The 25,362-nt window shown below is 44.7% G+C and overlaps 1 protein-coding gene across 2 annotated transcripts in view; it reads left to right on the top strand.

The window, feature by feature from the left end:
• MAPKAP1 (MAPK associated protein 1) overlaps nt 1–25,362 on the top strand; it is an 82,530-nt gene that overhangs the window by 23,207 nt on the left and 33,961 nt on the right. For both annotated transcript variants that reach the window (XM_065648524.1, XM_065648523.1), the window contains exons 5-7: nt 8,782–8,954; nt 12,929–13,105; nt 19,453–19,562. In XM_065648524.1, the coding sequence (XP_065504596.1) occupies nt 8,782–8,954; nt 12,929–13,105; nt 19,453–19,562 (460 nt within the window). The remainder of the gene's footprint in view (nt 1–8,781; nt 8,955–12,928; nt 13,106–19,452; nt 19,563–25,362) is intronic.

Here is a 25,362-nt window from a genome sequence, read left to right as displayed (position 1 = left end):
TTACTTAGGAGTACTAGAGTATGAAATTAGAAAAGTTAGTAATGTTGTTTGCACTCCGTACAACTTTGGTGAAATACAGGTGTAATTTAACTGATTTGCTGTGCTGCGCGTGAGGACGTAATTCGCTTTGCTCTTCTCCGTACTGTGATGGGGCAAGGAGAGGGACCCAGAGATGGACCCAGAGATGCTTCCGAGTTTTGAAAGAAGAATATGAACATGCAGATGCTGATGCCGTACTGAAGATGCCGTTGAGTGATCTTAGAGGGGCTGCTGGTCGATTTGATTAAAATAAACGGCACTTAAAATCTCTTGAGATCAGATCAGAATTTTAAAATAGTTTTTATAATGCACTTGTTAATCTTTTGGCTGAATCATATCGCATTTTATTCTGTGTAATTGATTTTTATCAATTTACTAATGTCATCTTTCCCTTAATTACAGATCAAACAAATGAAAAACGTGTTCACAAGTTAAGGTTCTTAAAGGCCAAGAAATATGGACATGTTTTATTAGCAATTGTTTTTAATGTCTGCTGTTTGCAAGAGGATTGGATATGTGTATTCAACATGTTCTTTGGGAGAAAACATTCTGAGGGAGATAAGTACTTTTTTAATTGTTCGGAGGACTGTCTTTTAGACTGTGCCTTTACTGTGACCTCTGAACTTGAAAAATAATGTTAAAGCATTGGCACTAATTACAGGGTAATGACTCTTTTCTAGGTCTGTTCAAGCACCATAATATCGATAACCAAAGAATTCTGGTTTTGTAGTTAAACGTTAAATGTGAATGGAGTGGTAATTGACAACGGAAACAAGAATAAAACAATTTAGATTTTCTTAATTTTTTATGTATTTATTTAAGATGCTATTAAATATTCCCCACTCAGAATTAATAAAGACAATATAATGGTCTTGTTTTTCCCGTGTAAGGTTCCGCAGGGAAGGAGACGCTGAGACATCTCTCACTGACGAGCATTTAGGATTTTTCTAGGAACTGGATGCTGTTCTTTTTGAAGAGCAAGTAGTTTTATTTAACAGAGGACATGGGCATTTATTCTTTTGTTAATCAGTTTTTGAACTGCAGAAACTTCGACCATATTGCTGGGAGTGCAATTGTTTAAATTTAGTTTGATTAAATAAACATGCCTCACTGACAACTAATATAACCAAATCAAGTTCTACGTAATTTTTCTTGGCGTAAGCAGCCCTGGATTACTTATCACAGATCATTTTCTCACGGCTGCGTGTTTAATCCCGTGCCGCCCCCGGCGCCTTCCCCGGCCAGGCGGGTGGGACGTGTTGTTGGAGCACCCCGAATGCTGCAGATACCACGCCGAGGATAAGGAGCCTTTGGTTTGAGGGGCAGGTTCAGCGGCCGATGCCGAGGCAGAAGTCAGCTGGGTGAGCAGCCTGGCTGCTGCAGCGTCTTCTGTCTCTGGTGGATTTTAAATTGAGAGGGGAAGAAGCTGTTGTGATAGTGTCACCAAACACTGCAGAACATATTTCCATATAAAAACCTTCCCAGGTAGGAAAATCCAGTTAATAACAATCTGGAGAAAATCCTGTAGTAAAACTTGAACATATTCACTATTAAGAGTTTAATTTGAGCTCTGGGGGAGATGATCTGTCTGCATAGGCACAGTAAAAATGATGAGATTTCAGGCAGGTTTTACAGATGATTTTCTCTTTCTTTTTAGGATAATTGAGTCATTTTAATGATAAGACTTGCATGGCTTCTTTGAATGGACTGCATGTAATTAGTTGTAGCTTCAACTTTGAAATGTTTTGACAGAAAATGTATCATTTGGCTCATAAATTTTTTCTAGTATCTGCCTTTATTATTTGTTCATTTTCTGCAAGGTACAACTTTGCTCCTTCAGGTCAAATTCCAGGTACAGCTCTGTTTTCTTTGTTACCTCGATTGCTTCCTTCTGCATGAGAGAGAATAATTACACAGAACATCTTTCCCAAGCAGCTGGAGTCACATTCCAGCTGACGGCAGCACCTGCGCGGCCGGGGCCTCTGCCCGGGGCCGCGGTGCCTGAGCGCGGTGCCAGCCGGGGCCGCGGTGCCTGAGCGCGGTGCCAACCGGGGCCGTGGTGCCAGCCAGGGCCGCGGTGCCGGGGCTGCGGTGCCGGGGCCGCGGTGCTGGGCTGTGGTGCCGATGCCGGTGTGCTCGGCAGGCGTAGCCACCGCCTTGTCCCGCCACTGCCCTTCTGTGAGCTTCAGATGGCAACGATGCCAGTGAATGCAAAGTGTCTGGGTTAGACTAATTAGAGGGATGATTTGTGAAACGCTGGCTATTTATTTAATTAATCACCAGCACAAAGCTATAAAACCCATATTTTAAAAATCCCTGTTAGTTTGCCATGTGGTTAATAGATTGTGGCACATTAAAAAGTGACACAGTGATGTATTAAAAATGTTCCACCTAAGGTTGGCTAATGTCCTCGAGGAACTTGAGCTGTCTGCTTTGTGCAACACAAGCATAGGATTAGAGCCTGATCTGTCTAAGGATTGAATATTTCTGAAAACATTTATCTCTTGTATAGCATCTGTTCATTAAAATGTATCGTGGCATATTTCTTAACGTACAAGTACTGTTTATGGTGTAGGTTTAATTATAAGTTTGGTTGCATTTTGTTATTACAAAGAATAACTCTATTCCTCAGTATAAAATTGTAGTGTTTATTACTAAGTAAAATATAAATAATTCTTCTAAAGTAGGCCACTCTGTGGAAACTAAGGATAGTTTTGTGTAATGAATGCCTTTTTGTTGCAGCTATAGCCATTGTAATTTGATAAATCTGGATGCGTGTTTTCATTCTCCAGCAGCAATAGTGGAGGTGAACAGCTCTGGTTTGCCGTCGCGGTGAGCTCGGTGCCCGGTTTGCCGTCGCGGTGAGCTCGGTGCCCGGCTTGCCGTCACGGTGAGCTCAGCACCCGGTTTGCCGTTACGGTGAGCTTGGCGCCCGGTTTTCTGGGCAGCACCAGGACATCCTCTCCCAGTGCCGTGGGGGGGCTGAGCTGCTGGCCTGGGAAATGTGTGTGGGGCCGGGGGATCATAGATGGTCTGGAGCCATTCGTCCTAAACCCGACGCCTGCACCGACCTAAACCAGGCCTGGGCTGCCAAAGGAACAGGCTCAGGGTTTCTCCCTCCCTTCCAAGTAAGATTTGTCAGAAAAAAGTACTGACAAGAAATCATATTCATACCGCTTTAAGTAAAACATTTTTTGATTTAAAAGGAGTTGTATGAATGAATGTGTTAATATGTGAAATATGCTGTTACAAGAATTGTAAGTCTTATTCTTTGCTCAGGACTTACATAGTTTTAGTAATTGTGGGAGTGAATGCCAAGAAGGAACAGGCAGTAATTTGGGATCCGTGACCGTGGTTCTGCGTGCAAAGGGCAGTTCGAGGTGCGTGTCAGACCCGCTCCGTGGCAGGTGGAAGGAGCCTGTCCAGCGCGGGAGGTTGTGTTTCTCAGCTGTGTGTTGTATAATTAACTGGTACATTAGGAGGGGCTGGAATAAAACATGAGTATGTTAATGCAGCCTGGAGCTGATGTTGTAGTGATCATTGCGATGCAGATAACGCATTGCTCATAACTGCTGCTGCCTACTGGAGCCTTTGAAACATCTGGACCTTTAATTGAAAAATAGGGTGGTGCTGTACAAAGCAGACATGCTAAGTGAAGTCAACAATTTAGAATAAAAAATAATAGTGTGGTTTTTACCTTGTAGTTAAATATTCATACTTTGCTATGCTTTGTGTAACAGGAAATTACTGAGTTAAATTTTTATGAATAGTGACAGTGTGAATAAGATAAATTAAGTATTTAGCAATGTTAATGGAATTTTACACTGTGATGTGCTAACTCTGCAGCACCCGCTAGGATGGTACAAAGGAGAATCGCCCCTCAGAGAGGAACGCGGAGGCGTCACCAACACCGGTGGGACCGGCCAGCGTGCCAGACGCCGCCTGGAACCTGCCCCGGCGGCGGGTCCTGTCCCAGCGACCTCACCAGCGCATTTCCACAGAGGACTTGGGAATAACACAGTGGTCATAGGGCTGTAGTAGTGAAAACCAGCAAGGTTAGCCACCTGCTGAAATAAATACCTTTCTTGTTTCACCATAGTAGGGTATGGTGCATTGGAGAACACCAGGGATAGAGCTACCCTGGATTTTCATATTGACACTAAGACTTTGCAGGATGCCTCTGAGTATTGATATCACATTGATATCGCACATCGTATTGATATCTCTGAGGACTGATGTCACATGCGACTGAATGGACATTTTCCCCAGATCTGCTCTAATGCCATGCACATAAATTGAACACACTATGTTATCGATATTTAACTATCATATTATGTTAGATGCTGTTCTGCTCACCCCACCAAAATCTGCTGGTTGCAGCTGCATGTGTCACTGCCGAGGGGTGAGGGTCTCAGGTATGAGCCTGATGAACGTGTCCGTCGTGCCTTTGCTGCGTGTCCGCTCAGGACCACGTGCCGGTGTGTCGTTATGGTGCACTGCCCGAGGAGGGTTTGTGCCACGTGCTTACTGAAAGATTTTAAGGTATTTGATCATTTAGACTAAAAAAAAAATAGAGGGTTTTTTTTGATAACCCTTCTTTTTCTACTCAGCCCCTCAAAAGCCATTTTGTTTACGAGTGAACATGACTGTTTCATTCTCACTTATTTTGGATGAAGAAATAATTGCACTAAATTTTTTTTTTAAAGTCAAGAGCTTAGAAAATGATGCTTTTCAATGGTCGTCTTAGAACAATATAGTCCTTTGTATTGCCATAAACATCTGTGCTCTAATCTGTTAGAACTTTTGTTTGTGTTGTAAATGCTGAGTTAATATAGTTCAATTTTTTCCCCTTCATCTATTTTCTATATGTTGTTTATATACGTATGTCAGTGAGTTATGTTTAGGAGGTGATTGCTGGATCACGTAGTACATTAAATACCCTGTCACCTAAAACAAAAAACATTTCACTGAGTTTAAAAGTGAGAAGAAATTTTACATTTGGAAAAGCATAAGCGTTTCTTTCCATTTTGTGTAATGTTTAGCATTGTTTGCTGGGAGGTGAGTCAATGACTTGAATTAATTATAATTACCGAAGAGACATATACTGATTGAGCAAATAAAGTAGTAAGCTCATTCGTGCCAAGGCCATCTAATTAAATGCTAACTTTGGATAAACTAGATGTGCATGAAAGATTAATATTAAGAGGGTTTTATGACTCCTACTAAATAACGATTCAGTAAAATCTTTGCATTATATCATTAGAACATCTAATCTTAAAGTGATATAACATTTAGTCACAGAACTCTATAGTACAGGAAGATGCAGTGAATTATTCCTGCTGAAGATGAATGGGTTCTGTGCGGGTGATGTTTCTGGCCAGGGTGTGCGCGTTGCCCCGCAGTTCGCAGCGGCGCGGGCGCGGAGAGGCGGGCGCGGAGAGGCGGGCACGCACCCGGCCCTGCGCAGCGCAGTCACAGCTGGCGCTGGGGGGAGGCGTTTCCTCCGGGACTTGAACTAAAAGTTGATTTTAAATCTCAGAAAGACTTGTTGTGTTGAAAGAATTGATAGAGTTTAATTTTTTTTTTTAATACTGTGTTTATATTTAAAGCTTATTAATATTACAGAACATTATTTAACGATACAGATATTTCGAAAATTATACGTAGCCAGTGAAGATCATTCTATATGCAGTTTTCTTGTCATAGTTGTAGTAACCAGTATTTATAGAATTAAACAGCACAGCTCCCAATACAGTCCTACAAGATTCATGAAGATTTGAGTTCATTTGCCTGTCCTGTCCCTCACTCATACTCTTGTCTGGAAGTACCAGCAACATACGTACGTGCTGTTGGTGCTGCTTATGTTCTTGTAATTAGCCCAGCTCCTGTTGTTATATCCCCACCAACATCGCTGTACTGGTTTGTGGCTGGCAATGGGAAGCGTGGATTCCCAGGAGCAGTGGTCTGAGAGACCACGTTGTTCTTTCAGAAGAAATCTGTTTATTAATGAGAATAACTCTTCTAAGCTTAGCTGCTGCTTATTATCAAAGTGTGTAAGTATACATTGATCTGGTTCATTTAAATTAGAAAAAATAGAAAGCAGAAAGAATTCAGCAGACTGTACATTTCAGCAATATCAAGTCGAGCTCTTGAACAGCAGCAGACAAGGATTTGCCAAAGAACTGCAACGTGCCAACCAGGAAGAATTCTGCTGGCAGGGACAGAGCGAACAGGAATCCGGAGCAGCGCGGTGTTCTGTTTCTGCGCACGCCGCATCAGCCATAACTCGGGAAGTTGCTTCTCTGGATTTTGGCTCTTCCAGCCTGTGTGTGCTGCACAGTCCCCTCCAGTGAATGGCAGATGATGAAACATCTTTGCTTTGCCTGAGATGAAAATGCTATAGAAATAGCAAAGGGAAGTTTTCATAGGCTCAGACTGTAGGAGAGCACTAGGTAGCCTTAAAAGACTCCATTAATAAAAATAGTAAGAAAATTTTCTATGATTTATTATATGTTTTCTGTGTATCCAGTTACTCCTCGCTTCCTTAAAGGACTGGTGGAATATAACATTTCTAACAATAAAAGCTTAATGGAATCAGATTTGTGATTTCCTAGAAAATTAACGAGATATTTTGTCAATTTTATTCCAGACTTCATTTATCAGAATATACAGTGTCCAGTGACAAGCTAAAAGAATTTTTTGACAAATTAACTATGCCACAGGTGACAGATCAGGAAAATGTTAATTTAACAGCCCCTTTATGCTTCCCAGATTTATTGGAGGCTATTAAGGAAACTCCGAATGGTAAGGCCCTTGGCCCTGAATAGATTTTCCATTGAATTTTATACAGGATCTATTAATAAAGTTTGATGCTGCCTTTTTGAATACAGGTAACTGTACTTTATCTTCTGGCTCTCCTCGGCGTTCACAGTTGGAATACAGTTTTTGGTTTGAAGAGAAGAGCAGTTATGGTTCCCGTAGTGTGTGTAAGCTGGTTCTGGACGGTTCCCTGACGCACCGACCGCAGGCGCCGTGTAAAACCCATCAGCGGCGCTCGAGACGTTAGAGCCCTTTTGTTCGTCCCACCGCCCACAGCTCCTGACCCAGGGAGCTTGGGCAAGTGAGATGGTAGAAACAGGCTGGAGGAGATAGAGGGATGGAGATGGGGAAGAGCGACTAGGAATTGATTTGGAAAGCAGCAGCCACAAAGCACCAGCACAGCGCGGGGCGAGGACCAAAGAGAAGCCATGTGAAAGGTGGCACAGGGACATTTCCCTGCTGTTTGTGACGGTTGTAAGATCAGTCCCGAGGAGGCGTTCAGTGTGTAAATACATGTGTTTGTTGGGTTACGAGCTTATCAGTCAGTACTTGTAGTAGCGGCTAATGGGATAATCTGATCCTTTTGGTGATTAGTTACAGCTCTTGGCACGTGTGTCCCTTCCCTGGTTTGATGCTGCGTATGTCGGTTGTAACCTTGGCTTCGAGTCCCACATCTAGTGGTCCATTTTTCTTGAGTTTTCTATTAGCAGGACTAAGCATCACTTAGGATTCTGCCATCCTTGGGTTTAAATATGTGACCAGCTTAGCATGCCAAGGAGTCACATTAATTTCCATGATAACTGCTGTTTCCTCGTTCACGTGCAAATGGAGTTGAAGCAGCAGGTCTGGGTTGGCGCTGGTGTCGGCAGCACAAGCGGCGCTCGCGGCCCCTGCCCTGGGACGCTGGGGAGCCCCTGCCCGGGCCAGCCCAGTTCCTTAATCCCGCGTCTTTTAGCGCTGTCGCTGTGTGGTGCTGGTGATTTCTCTGGAGAGGTGAGGTCGTGCTGCGGCTGGGATCTCGGGGGATCATGCGGAGGCTGGTTCGGGCTTATCCAGACGAGGTGATGGAATGTCCAGTGTTCTGTCCCGAATATAACATTTCCTTTTAGAAACCCTGATTCCCTCTCGCCTTAAAAACAGGGGAAGGGGAGGTAGCTGCACTATGAACATGCTTTCTTAAAAAACAAATTCATTATATTTGGATGGATTTTAATAATACTTTTAGCTATGCTAGTATGAATAACTTTAATCTTTCAATTCCTATTATTTCTCTAATTCATAATCACACCAAAGGCTCAAATGGTTTTTAACAATATGTTGAAATTAGCACATGGCATTTAACTTCCTGGTTTATGCTCTCATCATAGATTTATAGTATTGAATCCTTTTATTCTGTTACTTAGAATTCCAAGTGATTAATTCAAGCAATACTTTCTTCTCTCAAGGCCGATTACATACAGAGATAGATGCGGTATATAGCTACATCAGGGTGCTGTTGAAGAGGGGATCAGGCTGTGCAATCTTTTGTCTGTTTAAAAGATGACTGGTTTGAAAACGCAGTCCTGGCTGCAGTACATTTGACGTTTCTTTTTTTAGGTAGCCTTGTCCGTTCTCTTTCCCCCATCCCACCTTTTTTATACTTTTTTTTTTTTTAATCCTGCAAGAACATGTGATCTTGCAGTGAACTTCAGACTTTTAATGGAAATCTGTGAAATCATTGCCAAACATTTCGTATTATTTTTACAGGTACATTAAACAGCAGTCAGAGAATCGGAATTTAAACATTCAAGCTTCTTCCAATTTTAAGTTGTAGCAGTGTATTTAATCTTTCTACTGAGAAGAGTTCCATCCGTACTGGATTTTGTATTAGCTCTGCAATACTTCTTCTTTTATACATTCTAATGAAATATATTTTCTCGACAGGGTCACGTTGGTACAACGGCAACCAAAAAAATTGATGTCTACCTCCCACTGCACACGAGCCAGGACAAGCTGCAGCCCATGACAGTGGTGACGATAGCGAACGCCAAGGTGCACGACCTGATCGGCCTCATCTGCTGGCAGTACACGAGCGAGGGCCGGGAACCCAAGCTGAAGTAATGCTCTTTCTTTACTACATCTTGAACTCTCATTTTCTCCTCTGCAGCCTTTTTGTGTAATGAGATGGATTTCCATGTCAGTGTTTTTATAGATAGATCTTAGAGAACCTACACGTTTATCAGTTTCCTTTTGAGCAGTACACGTGCATCCATATCCATTTCTCCTGCAATTAAAGTACCGGGTACTGTATAATGATAAGCACATGAAACCATGGATCTGTAAATAAATCATAATTTGAAACGGCTCTATGTAAAAATAATACAAATCTTATCTCTTTTGGTGTCATGGTGACATTTTTTGTTGGATGTCCCATCATTTTTGGCGGTGTTGCTCAGTTTTGGTACTGAACTGTAGGGTTTGCTCTTGCAGCGTTTCCACAGGTGTTTGAGCACTCGGAGCCGTTCTCTCCTCTCATAGCGCAGCGGGGGGGACGTGCTGGGGGCGGCTGAACCGCCCCGATTCGGGTTCTGTTTGCAGATGCAGGGTGACCCGGCAAAGCAGCCCCTCTTGGAAATGGCTTCATGGATGTTGCCCTGGATGCAGGATTTCCCTTAGCTCTTCTCTACAAACCTACCAGATGTTTCAGAGGTTAAACACTTCCGTTTGTCATTTTTTTACACCGAAGAAGAAATATAAAATGATTTGCAGATGGTGCCATTTCATTTGCTGTTATTAGTTTCTGTTCGTTGTATCATAAGTTCAAAAAAGTGTCCTTTGTGTGCGATTAGCTTATCTGTTAACAATTCAGACAGCACTGATGTCAGTCTCTGACCCACGTCCGTGTTCGAGGAGCAGAGCGCAGCTCGGGCCCGATGCCGTGTGTTCCAGGAGCCAGCGCTGCCCGCGGCCAGAGGAGATGGAGGATGCGGTGCTGTGATGTGCCACAGGGCGGGCGTCACCAAGGGGGCCGTCTGATGTAATCACATCTCAAGGCAAAAATAATCAGATAAATAATGGAGACCTGCGTTCCCAAGAACAGTCTTAACAGCAGCAGTTGCGAATCTGGGTACCAAAGCTCAGAGAAAGGGGCAGAGCCTCAAGATTACAAGAAGTTTGCTTTCTTGTGTAGTTCTTAATTATTTCTCATGTCTCCATCTTCTTTTTTTAGCATTGCTGACTGCCTGTCCTGTAGCAAGGGCTGATTTAACTGTAGACTAATTCTCATCATTTCCAAATAAGGAAAGAGCTTGTGTAGGTTGCACATTCTACATTTGCTATTTGTTCCTGATTTAGTCAGTTTAGAATATAAAAAGAAATAATTGAGATCATTGTGACACTTCACTGAAATACATATAGAGAATGCTTCAAATCTCATATGCAATGCATGCAGAATGACAAATATACCTACTAGTAATACAACTGGAGAATAACGAGGAGGTGTTAGGCTTTGTAATTAAGAGAAACAACCCCTCTGTCTTTAGGAAAAGAATACATTACTGCCTAATTCTTTTTCCTAAAAGGAAATGTAAGAGTCTGAAATGAATGAGTACTAGTTGACAGCTTTGAGAACGTTTTGTATTCAGTTAGGCTGCCTTTTTTTATTATAATTGTATTATGTTTGTCTCTATTCAGTGTCTTGATCTGAGGAACAGAGTTAGCAACCCTGTTCTTGGCCTCTTACATATGAGCTTTGGTCATGACCCACTGGACCATTCTCTCGCCAAGCCCCGACAGACGTGCTCTAATGATTCCACCTGCAAAAAATGAACAAAATCCCTTTCTAGGAATAAATTAATAGTGAGATGCAAAATTCAAATAAACTTACTATTTTTAGAAGTTAGGAATGTTGTTCAGTCTGGCAGTTGTACTTTTACTTCCTGTCCATAGTAAACTCGGTTTCTCAAGACTTTGCATGTTGTAGTTTGGAGCCTCAAGTCCAGGACTTGGATCTCACCCTGTGGGGGTTCAAGATGCAGAACGGTTTTACCCGTTGGACCTGTTTTTTCTGTGTAGTGTTCAGGAACCCAGTCCATGTTTGAAGATATTTGTAACCCCTTGAATTTATGGCTTTCAGCCGCCATTGGGTATTTTCAGTATCATCGGCGGCAGATAAGTTGTTGTCAGCACCCCCTTTTTTTGGCGCTGGGGTTGCTCTGAGACCATGCTGGCTGCGTTCTGTTGCCTGCACGTCTGCGTGTTCCTCCGGCTTTAATGAGAATTATGCAAATGCCTCCAGCACCAAATGAAAATGTTCGCTTTCTTTATACAGAGCTGTAAGCATGCAGCAGGCTGCACACGGAACGCTGTGAGACCACGGGGCAGAGCGTGGCGCTCATGGTGGCGGTGACGGTGGCGGCTCCGCCGGGACATCTCGCAGCGGGGGGGACTCTGCGTGACGCTGAGCTGGGCAGGGGGCACGTGCAGAGCTTGGCCTCTGTATTCCTAGAAATCTAAACAAATAAGAGAAGGACCCCAAAATCCTGCCAGGCATTTCCCGTTGTTATTCACAGCCTTGTTGTTGAGCTCCTTCCGCAAACACCAGCCGGGGTGTGGGAGCCCTGGGTTGTCAGAATTCCCTCCCCAGCGCCACTTCTCACCCGTTTCCCTAACAGTTAATTAAGCACTCTTGGAAGAAGTTAAACATTAATTCTACAGCAATGTTCCAGTTGTTCATGACAGTCCAGAGACTCATGAAAGTTTCTTTAATAGTATTGCAAAATTTCCAAAATTCATAGAGACAAACACTGCTGCATTACCTTTTTGTTAGCAAATTTACAGCTTACATTAATAGTAATGCATCATTATTACCTGTTTTATATAATAAATGTCTTAGTTTTGACAAGATGCATATAGATCACCTAGACTGAGCACTCTCAATAAAGCACAGTTGCAACCAAAGGTTTGTGAATTAATTGAGAAAATTGCAAATCAGGTAGTCAGCGAAATAATTCATTGTCACATCCAATCAATAAACTTTGTAAATCAACTCATTTAATTCAAAAAATGATCTATATAGATCAAGCGACCAATTAAACAATTAGCATACACTTTGCAATTAATTAATTTAAGCATCAATCATGCAATTAAAACTCCAAATTTAAACTGCAGAGTTTAGAGAGACGCTGCCACATGAACATTGCTGCCACACTTCACGGCTGTGGAAAGTGCCTGAATGTGGCACATTTACAATAAGAACACTTATTCAACTCAGTAGCTTGCACATTAGCATTTGAAATAGATTTTAACATTAGGAAAATATTATTAATACTGTTTGCTATATATAGGTAGTTATTTCCCTATGGGCTCTTGTTTGTTGGAAGAAAGGGGCTCAGACTCTGCTTCCATGTTTCCTTCACACTCTTTAACGCTTTCTGTGTTATTTAGTTCTGCGTGTTAGTCTATACCAATTTTCAACTAGTTTTATTAATAGTGATCTGACTTCTTAGATATTTAGAAAAGGCAGCTTTTCTACTAGTCATTGGTACTATGTTGAACAGACTTTTTACTTTTTCTGTCGTTTATTATGCTGTTTACCTGCCCAGGAGCCTCCTCGGCTTTTCAAGCGTATGTTCAGTGAACTTTTCAGTTGCTTGTTCTGTGAGAAAATAGACACTGCTTGTTCGTCTTCAATTCTAGAATGTAATGGTCATATAAAGAAATATATTTTCCTAAATGGAGAAATATTGCTTCCAGCTTTATGCAGTCATGAAACTTTCATAACTTTGGTGTATTTTAATCGCCGTCAGTCTTTTCCTTGCAGTACAGCTAATGATGGAGAGGACTCACAGCTTTGCTCTGAGGTTTTGGGATTTCTCCTGTTCCCCCGTGGTTGTGGTAGCAAGATACGTGAGGACTTTGTTGGGACATATTTATACATTAATACATGCCGTCAGTGGCCTTTAAGTGTATTACTCCTGTGACGGGCATGTCTGCCGATGGGTTTTCTACAGCATTTAGCAGCTGGTGTTGCGGGGCTGAACTGGCTCGGCCGCCTGGATCCCCTCCCGAGTGACCCTGTTCTGTGTTTCAGCGACAACGTCAACGCCTACTGCCTGCACATCGCCGAGGACGACGGGGAGGTGGACACGGACTTTCCGCCGCTGGACTCCAACGAGCCCATTCACAAGTTTGGCTTCAGCACCCTGGCGCTGGTGGAGAAGTATTCGTCCCCCGGGCTGGCGGCCAAGCAGTCGCTCTTCGTGCGCATGTGAGTATGGAAACGCCGCGGCCCTGCCGCCCCGCGCTGTTCGCTGCTCTGCTGTCCTGCAGCCGGACGCAGGACGCGGAGGGGCCGCCTGTGCGGACAGTTCTGCGCAGCCGTGCCCGCTCTGGGTAGACGCTGCCGGCAGCAGCTCGGCTGAGCCCAGCCCGGGGCGTCTGAAACTACAGACGTGAACACGGGGGTGGAGAACATTGAACTATTGCACTGCTGCTAGGAAATATTTGGAATTTACACAAGCCATGAGCTCATAATCTTCGTTTTGCTCCGGCCATGCTGCTTATTTATGAAAAATCTGTTCTGAATAATAAATGAAATAATGTATATAATAGCTTCAGAGAGTTAAAATTATGAAGTCATTCATGTTGGATATCCAGAGCCCTTTTTGACAGGTATTAAGAACTGATCTTGCTAGTCACTTTTAAACTATTTTGGGAAAATGTATTGAATTTTAGCAGAGAAAAAAAAGCGTACTCATGGTGTTTGGGTGTTCCACATATGAGAGACTTCAAAATCTTCTTTCAAAGCCTGATAGACAAAGTAGTAAATTCCGTGCAATCAAAAAGGATCGTGAGTGTTTATTAGAAGTCTGTCTTTCTCAACTGCCTGCTACCCAAATCCCTGTTGCCTGCACTCGGTACCTACGTAGGGTTTAGGATCTAAACGCGGGGAACACCTGAGGCTGCAGGTTTTGGAGCGGTGTTCCCGTGTGCAGCCCGGGGACCCTGGTGGCTGCTGGGAGCAGGATCAAGGTCCAGCTGCCAATCCTGCAAAAGAAATGGCAAATATTTTGCCTTAACACAGTTTGTGCTCGTGTGAGGACCTTCCTTCTAACTTGGGAGGTCCTGCTGATGAGAAATAGGACAACTGCATCACAGGAAGCAGTGCTTCTCTGAGAGGGTTTGTTTGTCCACGTGTTAGTTTGAAATTTCTTGTACTTCCTATGTGAATAGTTATTCGTAAATAATTCAATTTAAATTATCATTTTTAATGTGTCCCCTAGAATAGAGAATTACTTGATCATCACTTGATCAAAAGATTGTTACTACTGTGAGTTTAAATGTGTGTGCTGTCTTATTTTTGTAGGGATTTGTTTTAAATTCTACATCATCTTGCTTCCGTGTCATCCTACTACTGCACGTAATTGTGGTCTTATGTGTTGCATCTCTTTTTTTTCCTCCTTATGCTGAAGTATTTCAGCTACCGCTGTGTAATGTTTATTAATACTGAATCACCGTTGAGAAAAGTTGATGCTTCTGCGGAGCTCCGTGCTGAAGCGTGGTGGTTCACGTCGGCTCTCACCTGTCCCGCCCATGGGATGTGTTTTCAGACGTTGTGCAGTTACGGAACCTCACAGGGACCCCGTTTCAGCAGGACATGTTTGAGCAGAAACAGTTTGCCCAGAACTTCATACACTTCAACTGCTGCCAATGCAAACTCTCAGCCACTTGAGCTGGTTATAAATACCCAGTGGTGGTGGTTGGAATCAGCCCACGGTGCATTTTATATTCTGAGCTGAATGTGAATGTCTTTGTGGCTATATAGAGTAGTAAATAATTGAGTTTGATTAGGGAGAGGGACCTCATTATCCCCCCACCTGTGCCCAGCTGGTAGGGGAGGGTCGAAATGAAGCCATTAGCTGTCTCTCTTACTGGCATCTCAAAGAGCTCAAATACATCTGTGTCTTATTTTCTTTTCTGGCACAATCAGTCGAGCAAGCTAAGCAGGCATGACCGAATTTGGCAAGTTCCAAGGACTCTGGCAAAGTGACACAAGGAGAAGACGGAGGGCAGTCGTTCTGGCTCCTCAGTGCCCATTAGTCTAGCGAGCTGTGGTGGTTGTGGAAGCGGCGCTTTGTGCAGCGGCAGCCGCGGCCTCGCGCAGCCCGGCGGCAAACGGCGTGGCGTTCCGGAGCACGCCGGCTGCCGGGTGGGCCGTGCCCACAGGCAGCTTACGGAAACCTGTACTGTCACGGGGGTTCTTTCCCTTGGAAATGTTATTATCACAACTTGACATACTCGATCTATTGGTGTTTCTAGGAGTTGTAGCTCAGCTGCCAGTTGGCACAAAGAGGAAATTTGGCTTACAGTTCCTCTGCTCTGTTTTGATATTATGTTTGGATTGCTTTGACTATTATATATGTATTTTTCAAAGCAGCACTTCTGCTATACCTGATAGATTAAGGTTTGAAACACTTTTAAAATATAAGGCTTTCATACTACATTTGCAAATTCAATTCAAAGCTTTGAAATATGTTTTTCACTTAGATTATAGAAGCACTCCCCAAAAGGCTTGCTATCAGTTTTTACATGGGCGTAAGTAATGTACAAATATATTTTAGAATATTAATAAAATTCAAACATAAGAAAGCTAATGTAGTTTCCAGAGTTAAGCAGGTTGGCTGCCAGGATAGTGAACAGGGAGGGGCGGGACCCCAAGAAAGGAGTCAGAGCAGGAGGGTGAATTGTTAGATGTCGGTTATAGCCTATAGTAGTGTGAAAATACAGCCAGTTAAATCCAAGAGTGCACAGAGTTATCCAAGGCTATCCTGAGAGGCACAAAAGCAAGATCATTTAGGTTCAGGATAAAAATTGTGGCTGGCATAGTTATTCTGCTTCATATTACTGTGCACTTTCTCTTAAAAATGACCCAGCTTAAATTAAGTGTATTGCGTCAGCTGGGGTTTTTGTCTTAACTTTGACTTTGTGTTGATCAAGAGGAAATTGTTATTAGTCATTCACAGACACTTTCAACCATGCCAACCATTATTTTTGTCAAACTCTTAAGCAATATAAATTCTACCTCAGGATTTAAAAAAAAAAAAAAAAGGTCCAGATTGGAAAGGCAGCTTTTGGAAAAGTTTGTTCCTCATTCAGGGCAGAAGCCTTTTGTCCTTTAAGTGCTGGGGTTTCATCTGGTCGCTCCAAGGGAGCCCGTGGAGAGGACCTGCCCGTTTCCAGCCCGCAGCACCGCTCGGCGCAGCTCTCCCCTCTGTGCTGTTTGCTTTTTCCTCCCTGAACCCTGCCACCCTGGCTCCAGCGCCGGGGCTGTAAAAGAAGATGGAAAGCCAAGTTACCGCAGAATGATCACTATCATTAACATTCACGGGTGGTTCACTTATCATTCCTGACTGCACAGACATGGCAGCCGTTATGAAACGTCCACAGGTGTAGCACGATGATACATATTACATTGTGCCACAATGGATTTATGTATTCTGTAACAAAAGAAAAGTGTAATGAAAAAATACAGAAGGTAATCCTTTATTCCTCCACTGCACAATTTATCAGTAATGCCTGTGGATGATAAGTGCCAGGGATTTCCTTTGCTTGATTTAACCTTGTCACCCAGGTATGTTTTTGCAAAATGACAGAAAATACAAGCTAAGGAATTTCTTCGGCTTCCAATTTGTAAGCAGCAGTTTTAATTGATTGAATAGGATCTGCTTGTCTGTCCCGTTTTCTAGTGCGTTGACTTCAAGTTATCACAGGTTAGCAGAGTGAGCCAAAACATGTGATTTATAGTTGTAATGAAGAGTACGCTGGAAGTGGGTTGAGAGGGGCCAGTCCGCGCACGGTACCGATGCGGGCAGAGCCGGGGGGCTGGCAGGGGGCGCGTGGGTCGTGCGGCAGTGCTGCGCGGGGCTGTGCCACGCCGGGGCTGGGGCCCGGGGCTTCGGGGTCCCGGGGTGGCTCCTGGGCTGGCCCAATGTCAGTCTGTTTGGTATGGGCTCAGGTTTGGGGATTTACCGAGTGCTAAAATGTGGTGGTTGAGGTTCTGTGGTGTCCTGGGGGAGTCAGCGCTGCGCGCTCGGTGAGCAGCGCGGGCAGTCGTGCCCTGAGCTGGGACGGGCCGTCCAGACCCTCTGGCTCGATCCCAGAGCAAATATCCAGACGTTTACAAATGTGGGGTGCTCTTTACATTTCACTGCTCTTGCCAAAATCTCGCTGCCTGGGTAGCACACTAAATATAGTAAAACACAGAGGTTTTTCTTATTTCGCTTTGATCAGTAAAATAAACTTTTAAAGGTTGTTCTGGGCTGAGATCCAGCTTCTGAGGCAAAGAATGGCCGTGGCTCAGGCGTGAGTGAGGAGCCGTGTCAGGAGCGGGGCTGTGACAGCTCCCAGGCCAGCTGCTCAGCAGAAAGAATTGACCGAGTTGGGCTGGCCTGAAACATGAGCAGGATCAACAGCAGCATGTGCTCTTTAGCAGCCGAAGTGTCAGAAATTGAAAGACAATTTTTCATTTTCAGGAGGTTCCAGATGCACCCGGGTGCATTTATTTTCCTGTATTTTGGTTGCAGTTCTGTGAAACCGCCTTTCTGTATTGCAAGACGTTATATGAATTGCCTGAAGGTGCCAGATGCCTTTTGAATCGGGGTTCCGCTGGTTGGGTTCAGTGTGCAAGGCTTTTCTTGTAGCACTTAATCGACAAACATCATGTCATTGAAATAAAAGGGCGAAGGTAGTTTCCTCCTAGTAATTATAGCATAACTGTGTAAGAGGTTTTTCGGTTGAAGAAGTTCTGCTGAATTCAGCTAGCAGGTCGGTTTGGGAGGCCGGGCGAGCGGCCGTGCGGGCGCCAGGCCGTGCAGCAGCGTCGGGGGGATCTGCGCCCCGGGGAGGCCTCACGAAGGTCTCAACCCCGAGGCCTTGTGCTGCCCGGGGTGGCACCGCCTCACCGGGAGCAGCGGGCTCCGTTCTGCCTCTTCCGTATTAAACACAGGGCAGAAATAGAGGGGAGAAAAGTAGATGCATGAAAAGGCTGGGAATATTTGGATCGAAGACAAGTAAGATAGAGTTATAAATAATAAATGTTCTAGAGAACATAAATTTGGGGCTTTTAGGCAGCTTCATTTTGCCAGGAACAAAGGGAAGTGAGGATGAAATTCAGATGAGACTAACTGAGGACTGATGGGAGGGAAACGCTGCTGAGTAGCGGTGACTCGTGGGGCTGTGTGCCGTGGGGCTGGGCCCGGGGATGCTGAGAACCGGCCCCTCTGGTGCGCCGGCCTGCGGGCCTGGTCGCCCTCGGTGCTGCAGCAGCGACCTCCCGGGTGGGTTCCTTGCCCGTCTCTCCAGCCCACTCCAGCCGCTCTGGCGTTGGGTGCAGCAGCTTGGCGGGTGAGACGCGGCAGCTCCGCGCGGCGGGCGGGCAGAGGGGCGGCGGGTGGCGGAGCTGCCGCCCCGTGGCTGGGGCCGCCGCGGGCCCAGGCGGGAGGTCACTGGCCACCGTGTCACACAGGGAGAGGGTCAGTGTCTGCTGGGGGCTCGGGGACGGCATTTATTCACCTGGGCCGTGTCACAGCACGGGCTGGGGGTGCCGCATCTGCCGTGAGCTGAACTCAAACTGTATTCCCAGCGTTTGTGTCTTGAAGTGACATGTAAATGGTCTTGCTTTTAATGTTGTAATTGTGTTGCTTGGATTGCTTTTGACTGCCAGTTGCTTTTAAAAATATTCCAGCTGCAATATTCACATAGAGCTCTACTCCCTGATTAAAATTCTCAGTTGCCAGATAAAAAGCTCCTCCTCCTGTCTAAATAGCTTTGCAATCCAGTTTTCTCCGTGCAGCGCAGATCTCTCCCGTGGGTGCCCAGCAGCTCTCGGGTTTCCGTGCTAACTGCAGTGACATCTACTGACACCAGCAGAGATTGACTGCAAGGTCTAAGGGGCAAAATTGCCTGATGTATTAATCCAGTATCTTTTCCGTTATATTGTCAACCTCTCTGCTTCCCCAGTGATGCCACGTTCAGTGTCTGGCGGTGCCTCCCGTAACATCCCCCCTGCGGGCAATGCCGGGACACGACCCCCTGTCCTAAACCTTCAATCAGTTCACCAAATGTGTCCAAAGAAAGCGATTACTTACATCTGAAATAACGCTCTACATTAATAGCACTGACAAGCTGCTGTTATTTTTCTGAGGGTTGTTCTTTGCTTCTCCTTAATGATTTTGTTACATCTGCCATTGGGACACATATGAAAATGCAATTGCAAGTGGTTCTCTTGTATGCACAGAGAAATGCCAGCAGACACTTCACAATGAGTACTTGAGGAGCTCCACAGGTACATTTGCTCGTTTTTCTTTTTAAATTCTGAACACAAATTGATCAAAAATAAATTAGGAAAATCCTTGCACACCTTGAATCTCCATCCATTTTCTCTGTTTTTGTCTCGGCCTTTCTAAGGGAGCTTGCTCAGTTTCTCCTTTTAACTTTTATAGCACAAGGTTGCTCATGGTTGTGCCTAAAAAGTCCTTTGCTTCAAAGTAACAAAAATTGCAGTGAGCTGCCTGATGATGATTATTTTGTAAAAATGCATGTGCATCTGTCTTGCAGAAATGCTGCTCATGGATTCTCACTTATTCAGGTGGACAGTATGAAGGTCACCATGAAGGATATCTTACAAAAGGCCTTAAAGAGAAGGAAGGGATCACAGAGAGGCTCAGGTGGGTTATTTATCGTCTTTTCTAGAGGGTAGGGTATTTTTCCATGAGCATATTTTATATCTCTTTTAACTGTCGTGAAAGACGCTGTTTGTTTCAGCGGGTATTGTGATTTCCAGCACCACTCGGAAGTGGTTCCGTATGCAGGTTTGCGTTCCAGATACCGGCAAAGCAGACGCTGAGGAGCTGCACAATGTTTACTGCAGAGCAGTGTATCCATTACTGCAAATATTTATTTATGATAACAAAGCCATTTGCATTCAGGTCCAGCTAGTGGTAGTTTGAGATGATGGGTGGAAGTACAGTAAGACCAGTCCTTGATAGAATTGCTATACTTTTAATTTATGTAAGAAAATGATGCTTAGTATGATTTTAAATAATTTAAAGGATTCATCGTTATGTGTACAGAAAAAGAAAAATTTACTTTCTGCAGTGTTGTCAAAATAGTACTATTATGTTGAAGGCATTTCAACATTTAAAAAAAGAAAATTTACAGTACTTGCATTTATATTTTAGAGCAATGCTTTTCCAGGGTGTAAATGTGCATTCACATATATGTAGTGTATATATATATTTCAAAAGTATAAGGCAGAGAGATCTTTCCAGCAACAAGAAATAATTACTGTGAAAAATTGCACCGAGTCTTGTCACGCAACAAAGGAACTTTAATATAAACCTATCTATATACCGGGTAAAGATAAGGATCTTGTCTTTGTAAATGAATGAAACCTCCTTATATACCCTTAGTTTTAACTATGGGAACAGAAAATAAACCCTGTTCTCTTTAGAAAAAGTAGTTCAGCGCAGTTTTTAAACGAGTGTATAATCTGTCATGGATTTAATTAGCTATCTTCAGATGAGAGCTGAAGTTTTAATAAAAGTTAGAAGAGATAACACAGCGAAGGACACGGATGAGCTGTCTCAAGGCCATATTCCAAGGGAACGATAAGAGCTGTAAAAAATGGCAGAGGAGAGCAATTGAATGAAGCAATGAAAATCTGATTCTCGTAAAAACAGAAAGGGGGGGTGGAGGTGGGGGGAGTGAGCGGCTGGGGCTGGCGAGCCCCGGGGCCACGCTCTGGCCGCCGGCCAGGCCCACGGCCCACGGCTCATTCCCGGCCAGGCCCACGGCCCACGGCTCATTCCCGGCCAGGCCCACAGCTCATGGCTCATTCCCGGCCAGGCCCACGGCTCATTCCCGGCCAGGCCCACAGCTCATGGCTCATTCCCGGCCAGGCCCACGGCTCTTTCCTGGCCAGGCCCATGGCTCATTCTCGGCTGCAGCGCCGCCGCCAGATGTGCCAGTGGCTCCCGCAGCTGGTGCCAGCTGACTGCGCCGTGTGATCCCCCGCTCTCTGGATGCCCATCGCTGGCCGCAGAGATAGAATTAAATGATGATGATCTTCCCACAAGTTGGGAGAGGAAACAATGCATATAAATCTTGATTTCATCTCAGCGTGAGAAGTCTTTATCCATCATCACTCATAATGAACAAGTCGTTAGCTGCGATGAATGGTGTTCTGGTTTTTTCAAACACCTCTTTTGTTCACTTTTGGGGTGACTTTTATTTATTTCCTGGGGTCAGATTTCTCTTCCCTGCAGGGAGGTTGCTAAAGGATTCACTTAGCTCTGTCTTTAACCTGCTTTCCTCCCCGTGGAACAGATGTTGTACTCTGTGTCCATTTGAAATTTGTTTTTCCTTTATTTTATTACTTGTGCTTGGTAGCTTAGAAATGGAATGGACCTGTCATTTTTTCCTTCAGCTAATACATTAATTTATACTGTCTTGGCACTCCTGCTCAGAAACATTTGTAGTAATAGGGTATGTAAGTACGTATGTGTCATTTGGGGCTTTTTTAATTATCTAAGAAATCATTTAGATTTACTTTTCATAAATTATCCATGTGACATCTCACTTTTCTAAGATACAACCATCATCCCTGCTGTGGATGTAACCATGGTAGAAGTCACAACTAAAAACTGTTCGGTTACTTACAGGCCTATTTACTTTTGAACATATAATTGGATTTATTTAAATAGTGTTGCTTGCAGATTTCAGTTTAAGCTTGTATACAGATATGTCCAGAATTAGGACCTGCAGTTTAAGCTTCATGAATTGGAATTGCTGCGAGAAGAGTGATCACTCTAGGGAAACGTTTCTGCTTGAATTCCCATATTACTGAATTTCATAAACCAATTATTTAATTTTTGGTTTATTTTTTAAATGGTGTTGAGCACTCATTAATACATTGTTGAAATTGTCATGGATTAAGGGACTTCTCAGATTAGGTATTTATGTATTAAATTGGTAAATCACAAATTAAACTTTTCTGTTAGAATTATCTTACCTTACCCCAAACTTCCCTTATTCCCAGTTCCTCCTTTCTGCAGCGCTGGGGTTCATCAGTGGGCAGACGTTGGAGGGCAGGGAGTTTGGGGGTGCCTGGCAGCTGTAAACTGGAGCCATGGCAGCTGGAAGTGCTGCCGGACAGACAGACGGCTGGTGCCCAGGGCAGCACTGCTGGAAGTGCTGCCGGACAGACAGACGGCTGGTGCCCGAGGCAGCACTGCTGGAAGTGCTGCCGGACAGACAGACGGCCGGTGCCTGGGGCAGCGCAGCGGGAGGGGGAACGGAGCTTGTCGTCATTCTTCTCGTCATTCTTCATATCTGGAATGGAAGTGCCTCCTGCTTTCGTTGGGAGATGCCCAGATAAATGGAATTTCAGATCAGACTATTAGCAGAGTCCTGTGCTGCTGCAGTTCAAGTCATTCTATTAAGCAGCGGATTAGGATGTCAAAGTTCTGAATAAAAGATAAGACATAATTTAGGAAAGCATTTCTTCTCATTCAGTAACGCTTCCTTTTAAGTTGATTGCTCTGATTTTTAAAAAGTACTAACCAAAAATAGACTTAACATGTTTATTTAAAGCTTTTGTAACAGTTTAATAAAGCTGGAATGCCTGTGAACTTTCCTGCACATTTTCGGTGTGCCTCCAGACCAGCCTTCACAGGACAAATGAATTTATTATGTTTACAGCTTATGCTGTTTTCAAGTACTTGTATAAGAAATTGCTTTCTGACCTATTTTCACCAATGATGGACTTGAGGTTTTTCAGATCAGTCCCGCATTTGTAGGAAAATGCAAACCTTGGCTGGCTGGTTTGGGTGAGGAAACTGAAGAATTTCTGTGGCACAGTCAGGACGGGGATGTTCCAGCACGCGCAGGGCTAAAGTACTGGTTATTTTATTCAGCCGGTGATCTGCAGCTTACAAGTAGGTTTTTCAACAAGCAATTGAGTCGTAGGTTCCTGAAAATCCGTTCACCTCGGTCAGCTCTGAAAGTCAATGAGCTGCTGTCAGTGTAAAGCTGCGGTTCCCGTGCTGCTGCAGCCCTCGCGCACCCCGGAGCACGAGCCCCATGAGGTCACGGGGGTTTTCTCTTGACGACCAGTCCTGCAGATCGGGGTTTCCCCACGTTCTGTTTCAGCACATGCACTGGCATTCATGTAGCTGTAGTGCAAACTACGTCTGTAAAAATTAATACCAATGTTTTTATTTCAAAATCCCATTTGTTGAAAAGACTAAAGCTGTATAAAGACTTCTGGCTGCAGTATAACTTCATGCCAAAGATTATTTGTTGCAGGAAGATACAGGTCAGTAGAAGGAGGTAGAAGTTAGGTACAATCTTTGTTTCATAGAAAGCGGCATGAAGGAAGTGGAAGCAATATTCCGATTGTGCCTGGCTCTGTTCAGATAGTACATTAGATAACATTATTGCAAACTATTTCATGTTCCTTGCACTTTTCCTTCTTAATGTCATAAGAATTTTGCCTTAGGGGGATGAACTCCGACCATTTTAAAATAATAATTAGGGAGTCAATCAGGAGGAAATGCAGGTGATTCGAGAGCCTGTGGGTGGCACAGGTGAGAGGACACGGCTGTGCTGGAGCCGCGTGGGGCACCGGCCGCCCACAGCTGGGGGAGCGGGGACGGCACCACCATCCGGGGACGCCGCACCGTCCCCTGCCACCTCCCAGGTAAGCACACGGGAGACGGGGACGGCTGCACATTGGGGAAGAACCTGCACCAACCAGTCAGGGCCACACACTGGAGAAGATGGATCTGCAGAGGAAGGTGTTGAGGCAGATGTTTAATTAGTCGGAGTCAGGCTGGATAAATCAGGATAGGAGCTGCCTATGCAGATATGTGCCTCCTTTTCTCTGGGCTGGTTCCGTTGTCTATTAAAGCCAACAGTTCCCTTTGCCTAGGAAAGAAGCAGCAAAAATGGTCATATAACCTCTGTTATTGTAATGGATTCCCTTGTGTACACTCATAAAATAGAAAATGTAATTGATGTTTTCTTATGGTAATGAAAAATAACTAAGTAGAATACTTTACCATCAATTCGTTTAACCTATTGCATGCTCAGCAGCATGTATTGCACAGGTGTATTTCATGTGGGAGCTGGAAATAAAACACTTTGGTTGCGGAATGAGCTCCTGGAGGAGACTGGTCTAACCCAGCAGGGACCACCTCGAGGTGCCTCGGTAGCGCCTCATGCGAGAGAGTTTTCTCCGAACAGCCAGGACGGGCAGGGAGGAGGCTGAGGACGGCGGGGAACCAGAGCCGGCGCTGAGGAGGGGAGAGCTGGCGCTCGGGCGGCGCCGCGGGGGCCGCGCGGGGCGCCACACGGGGCCGTGTGAGGCGCTGGGACGAGGGCCCTGTGGAGAGCGCAGCACCCGCAGGCAGGTCAGGGCTTGCGGTGCGGAAACGGGCCGTGTCTGCGCCTCTTCGAGAGCGCTCTGAGCGTTGTGAGCGCTCCAGCAGCTGGTGGTTTAAATACCAAATTGCCGCGCAGCAGCAGACCTGCAGAAAGGGAACCATGTGCCTGAAATCATGAGCATAAGAACTTCTCGTTCTTCCTGAATTTAGCAATGAAAATGTCAGATATGGTGCTGCCTGGATTTTGTTCAGATAGAATAAGGAGGTCTTGGAAAGCCTTTTTAGAAGGTGAGATTTGGGTGGTTTAGTATTTGGTATCATTCTGCTCCCTAGAAATCAGTAAGAGTCTCAATACAAACTTCTGGAAAGGGGAGATATTAGGATGCTTTTGAGATCCCACCGTGGTGCGTTGCAGAGAAGGTTCTGTACGTCATACAGATCATGTTGCATAACCGTAAAATACCATTGTCAATGTAACTTGGTTTGCTTTACTGCTAATTGATTTTCTTACACAATCCATCTGGTGTGTATTTCTGCTTGTCTGACTTTTCCCAATACTTAGTGTTACCCGGTTAGCCTAGGAGTTCAGGTGATGGTAGATGTACCTTTTAAATCCTGCTGTTCAGGAAGGCTCTCGGTTGACCCGCTGGCCCAGGACAAGCCCAGTTTCCCCAGGTGAAACGAGCCCCTTGTTCAGAGGTCACAGCGCAGCTGAGCAGCTCTGCCAGCGTCCCCCGGCGCTGGGCACCCGCACATCTGCACTGAGCCTGCAGGCGGTAGTTTTTATAAAATATGTTTGCGTGGCTTACAAATTTAAGAACGTCAGGAAGATGATGACTTCATTCTTGATACTGTGTGTATCTTGGTGCCACGGTGATTCCCAGATTCAGTGTGTGCAGGAGCTGTCTGTACGCTGGGGAGTTCTGTTCCCTGCCCGGGAGCTGTGTCACTCACTCCTGCTCCTCCACAAACACCTTCTCCTCCAGAGCCTGACCGAATGGACTGGAAATACTAATGTACAGTAAACAAGAATGCAGAGAGAATGTGTACAGAGGCTTTGTTAGCAAACAAATCAAGCATT

Source organism: Caloenas nicobarica, chromosome 19 (genome assembly GCF_036013445.1).
Source record: "Caloenas nicobarica isolate bCalNic1 chromosome 19, bCalNic1.hap1, whole genome shotgun sequence".
NCBI classification, from domain to species: domain Eukaryota; kingdom Metazoa; phylum Chordata; class Aves; order Columbiformes; family Columbidae; genus Caloenas; species Caloenas nicobarica.
This window is presented reverse-complemented; position numbering and strand designations above follow the sequence as displayed.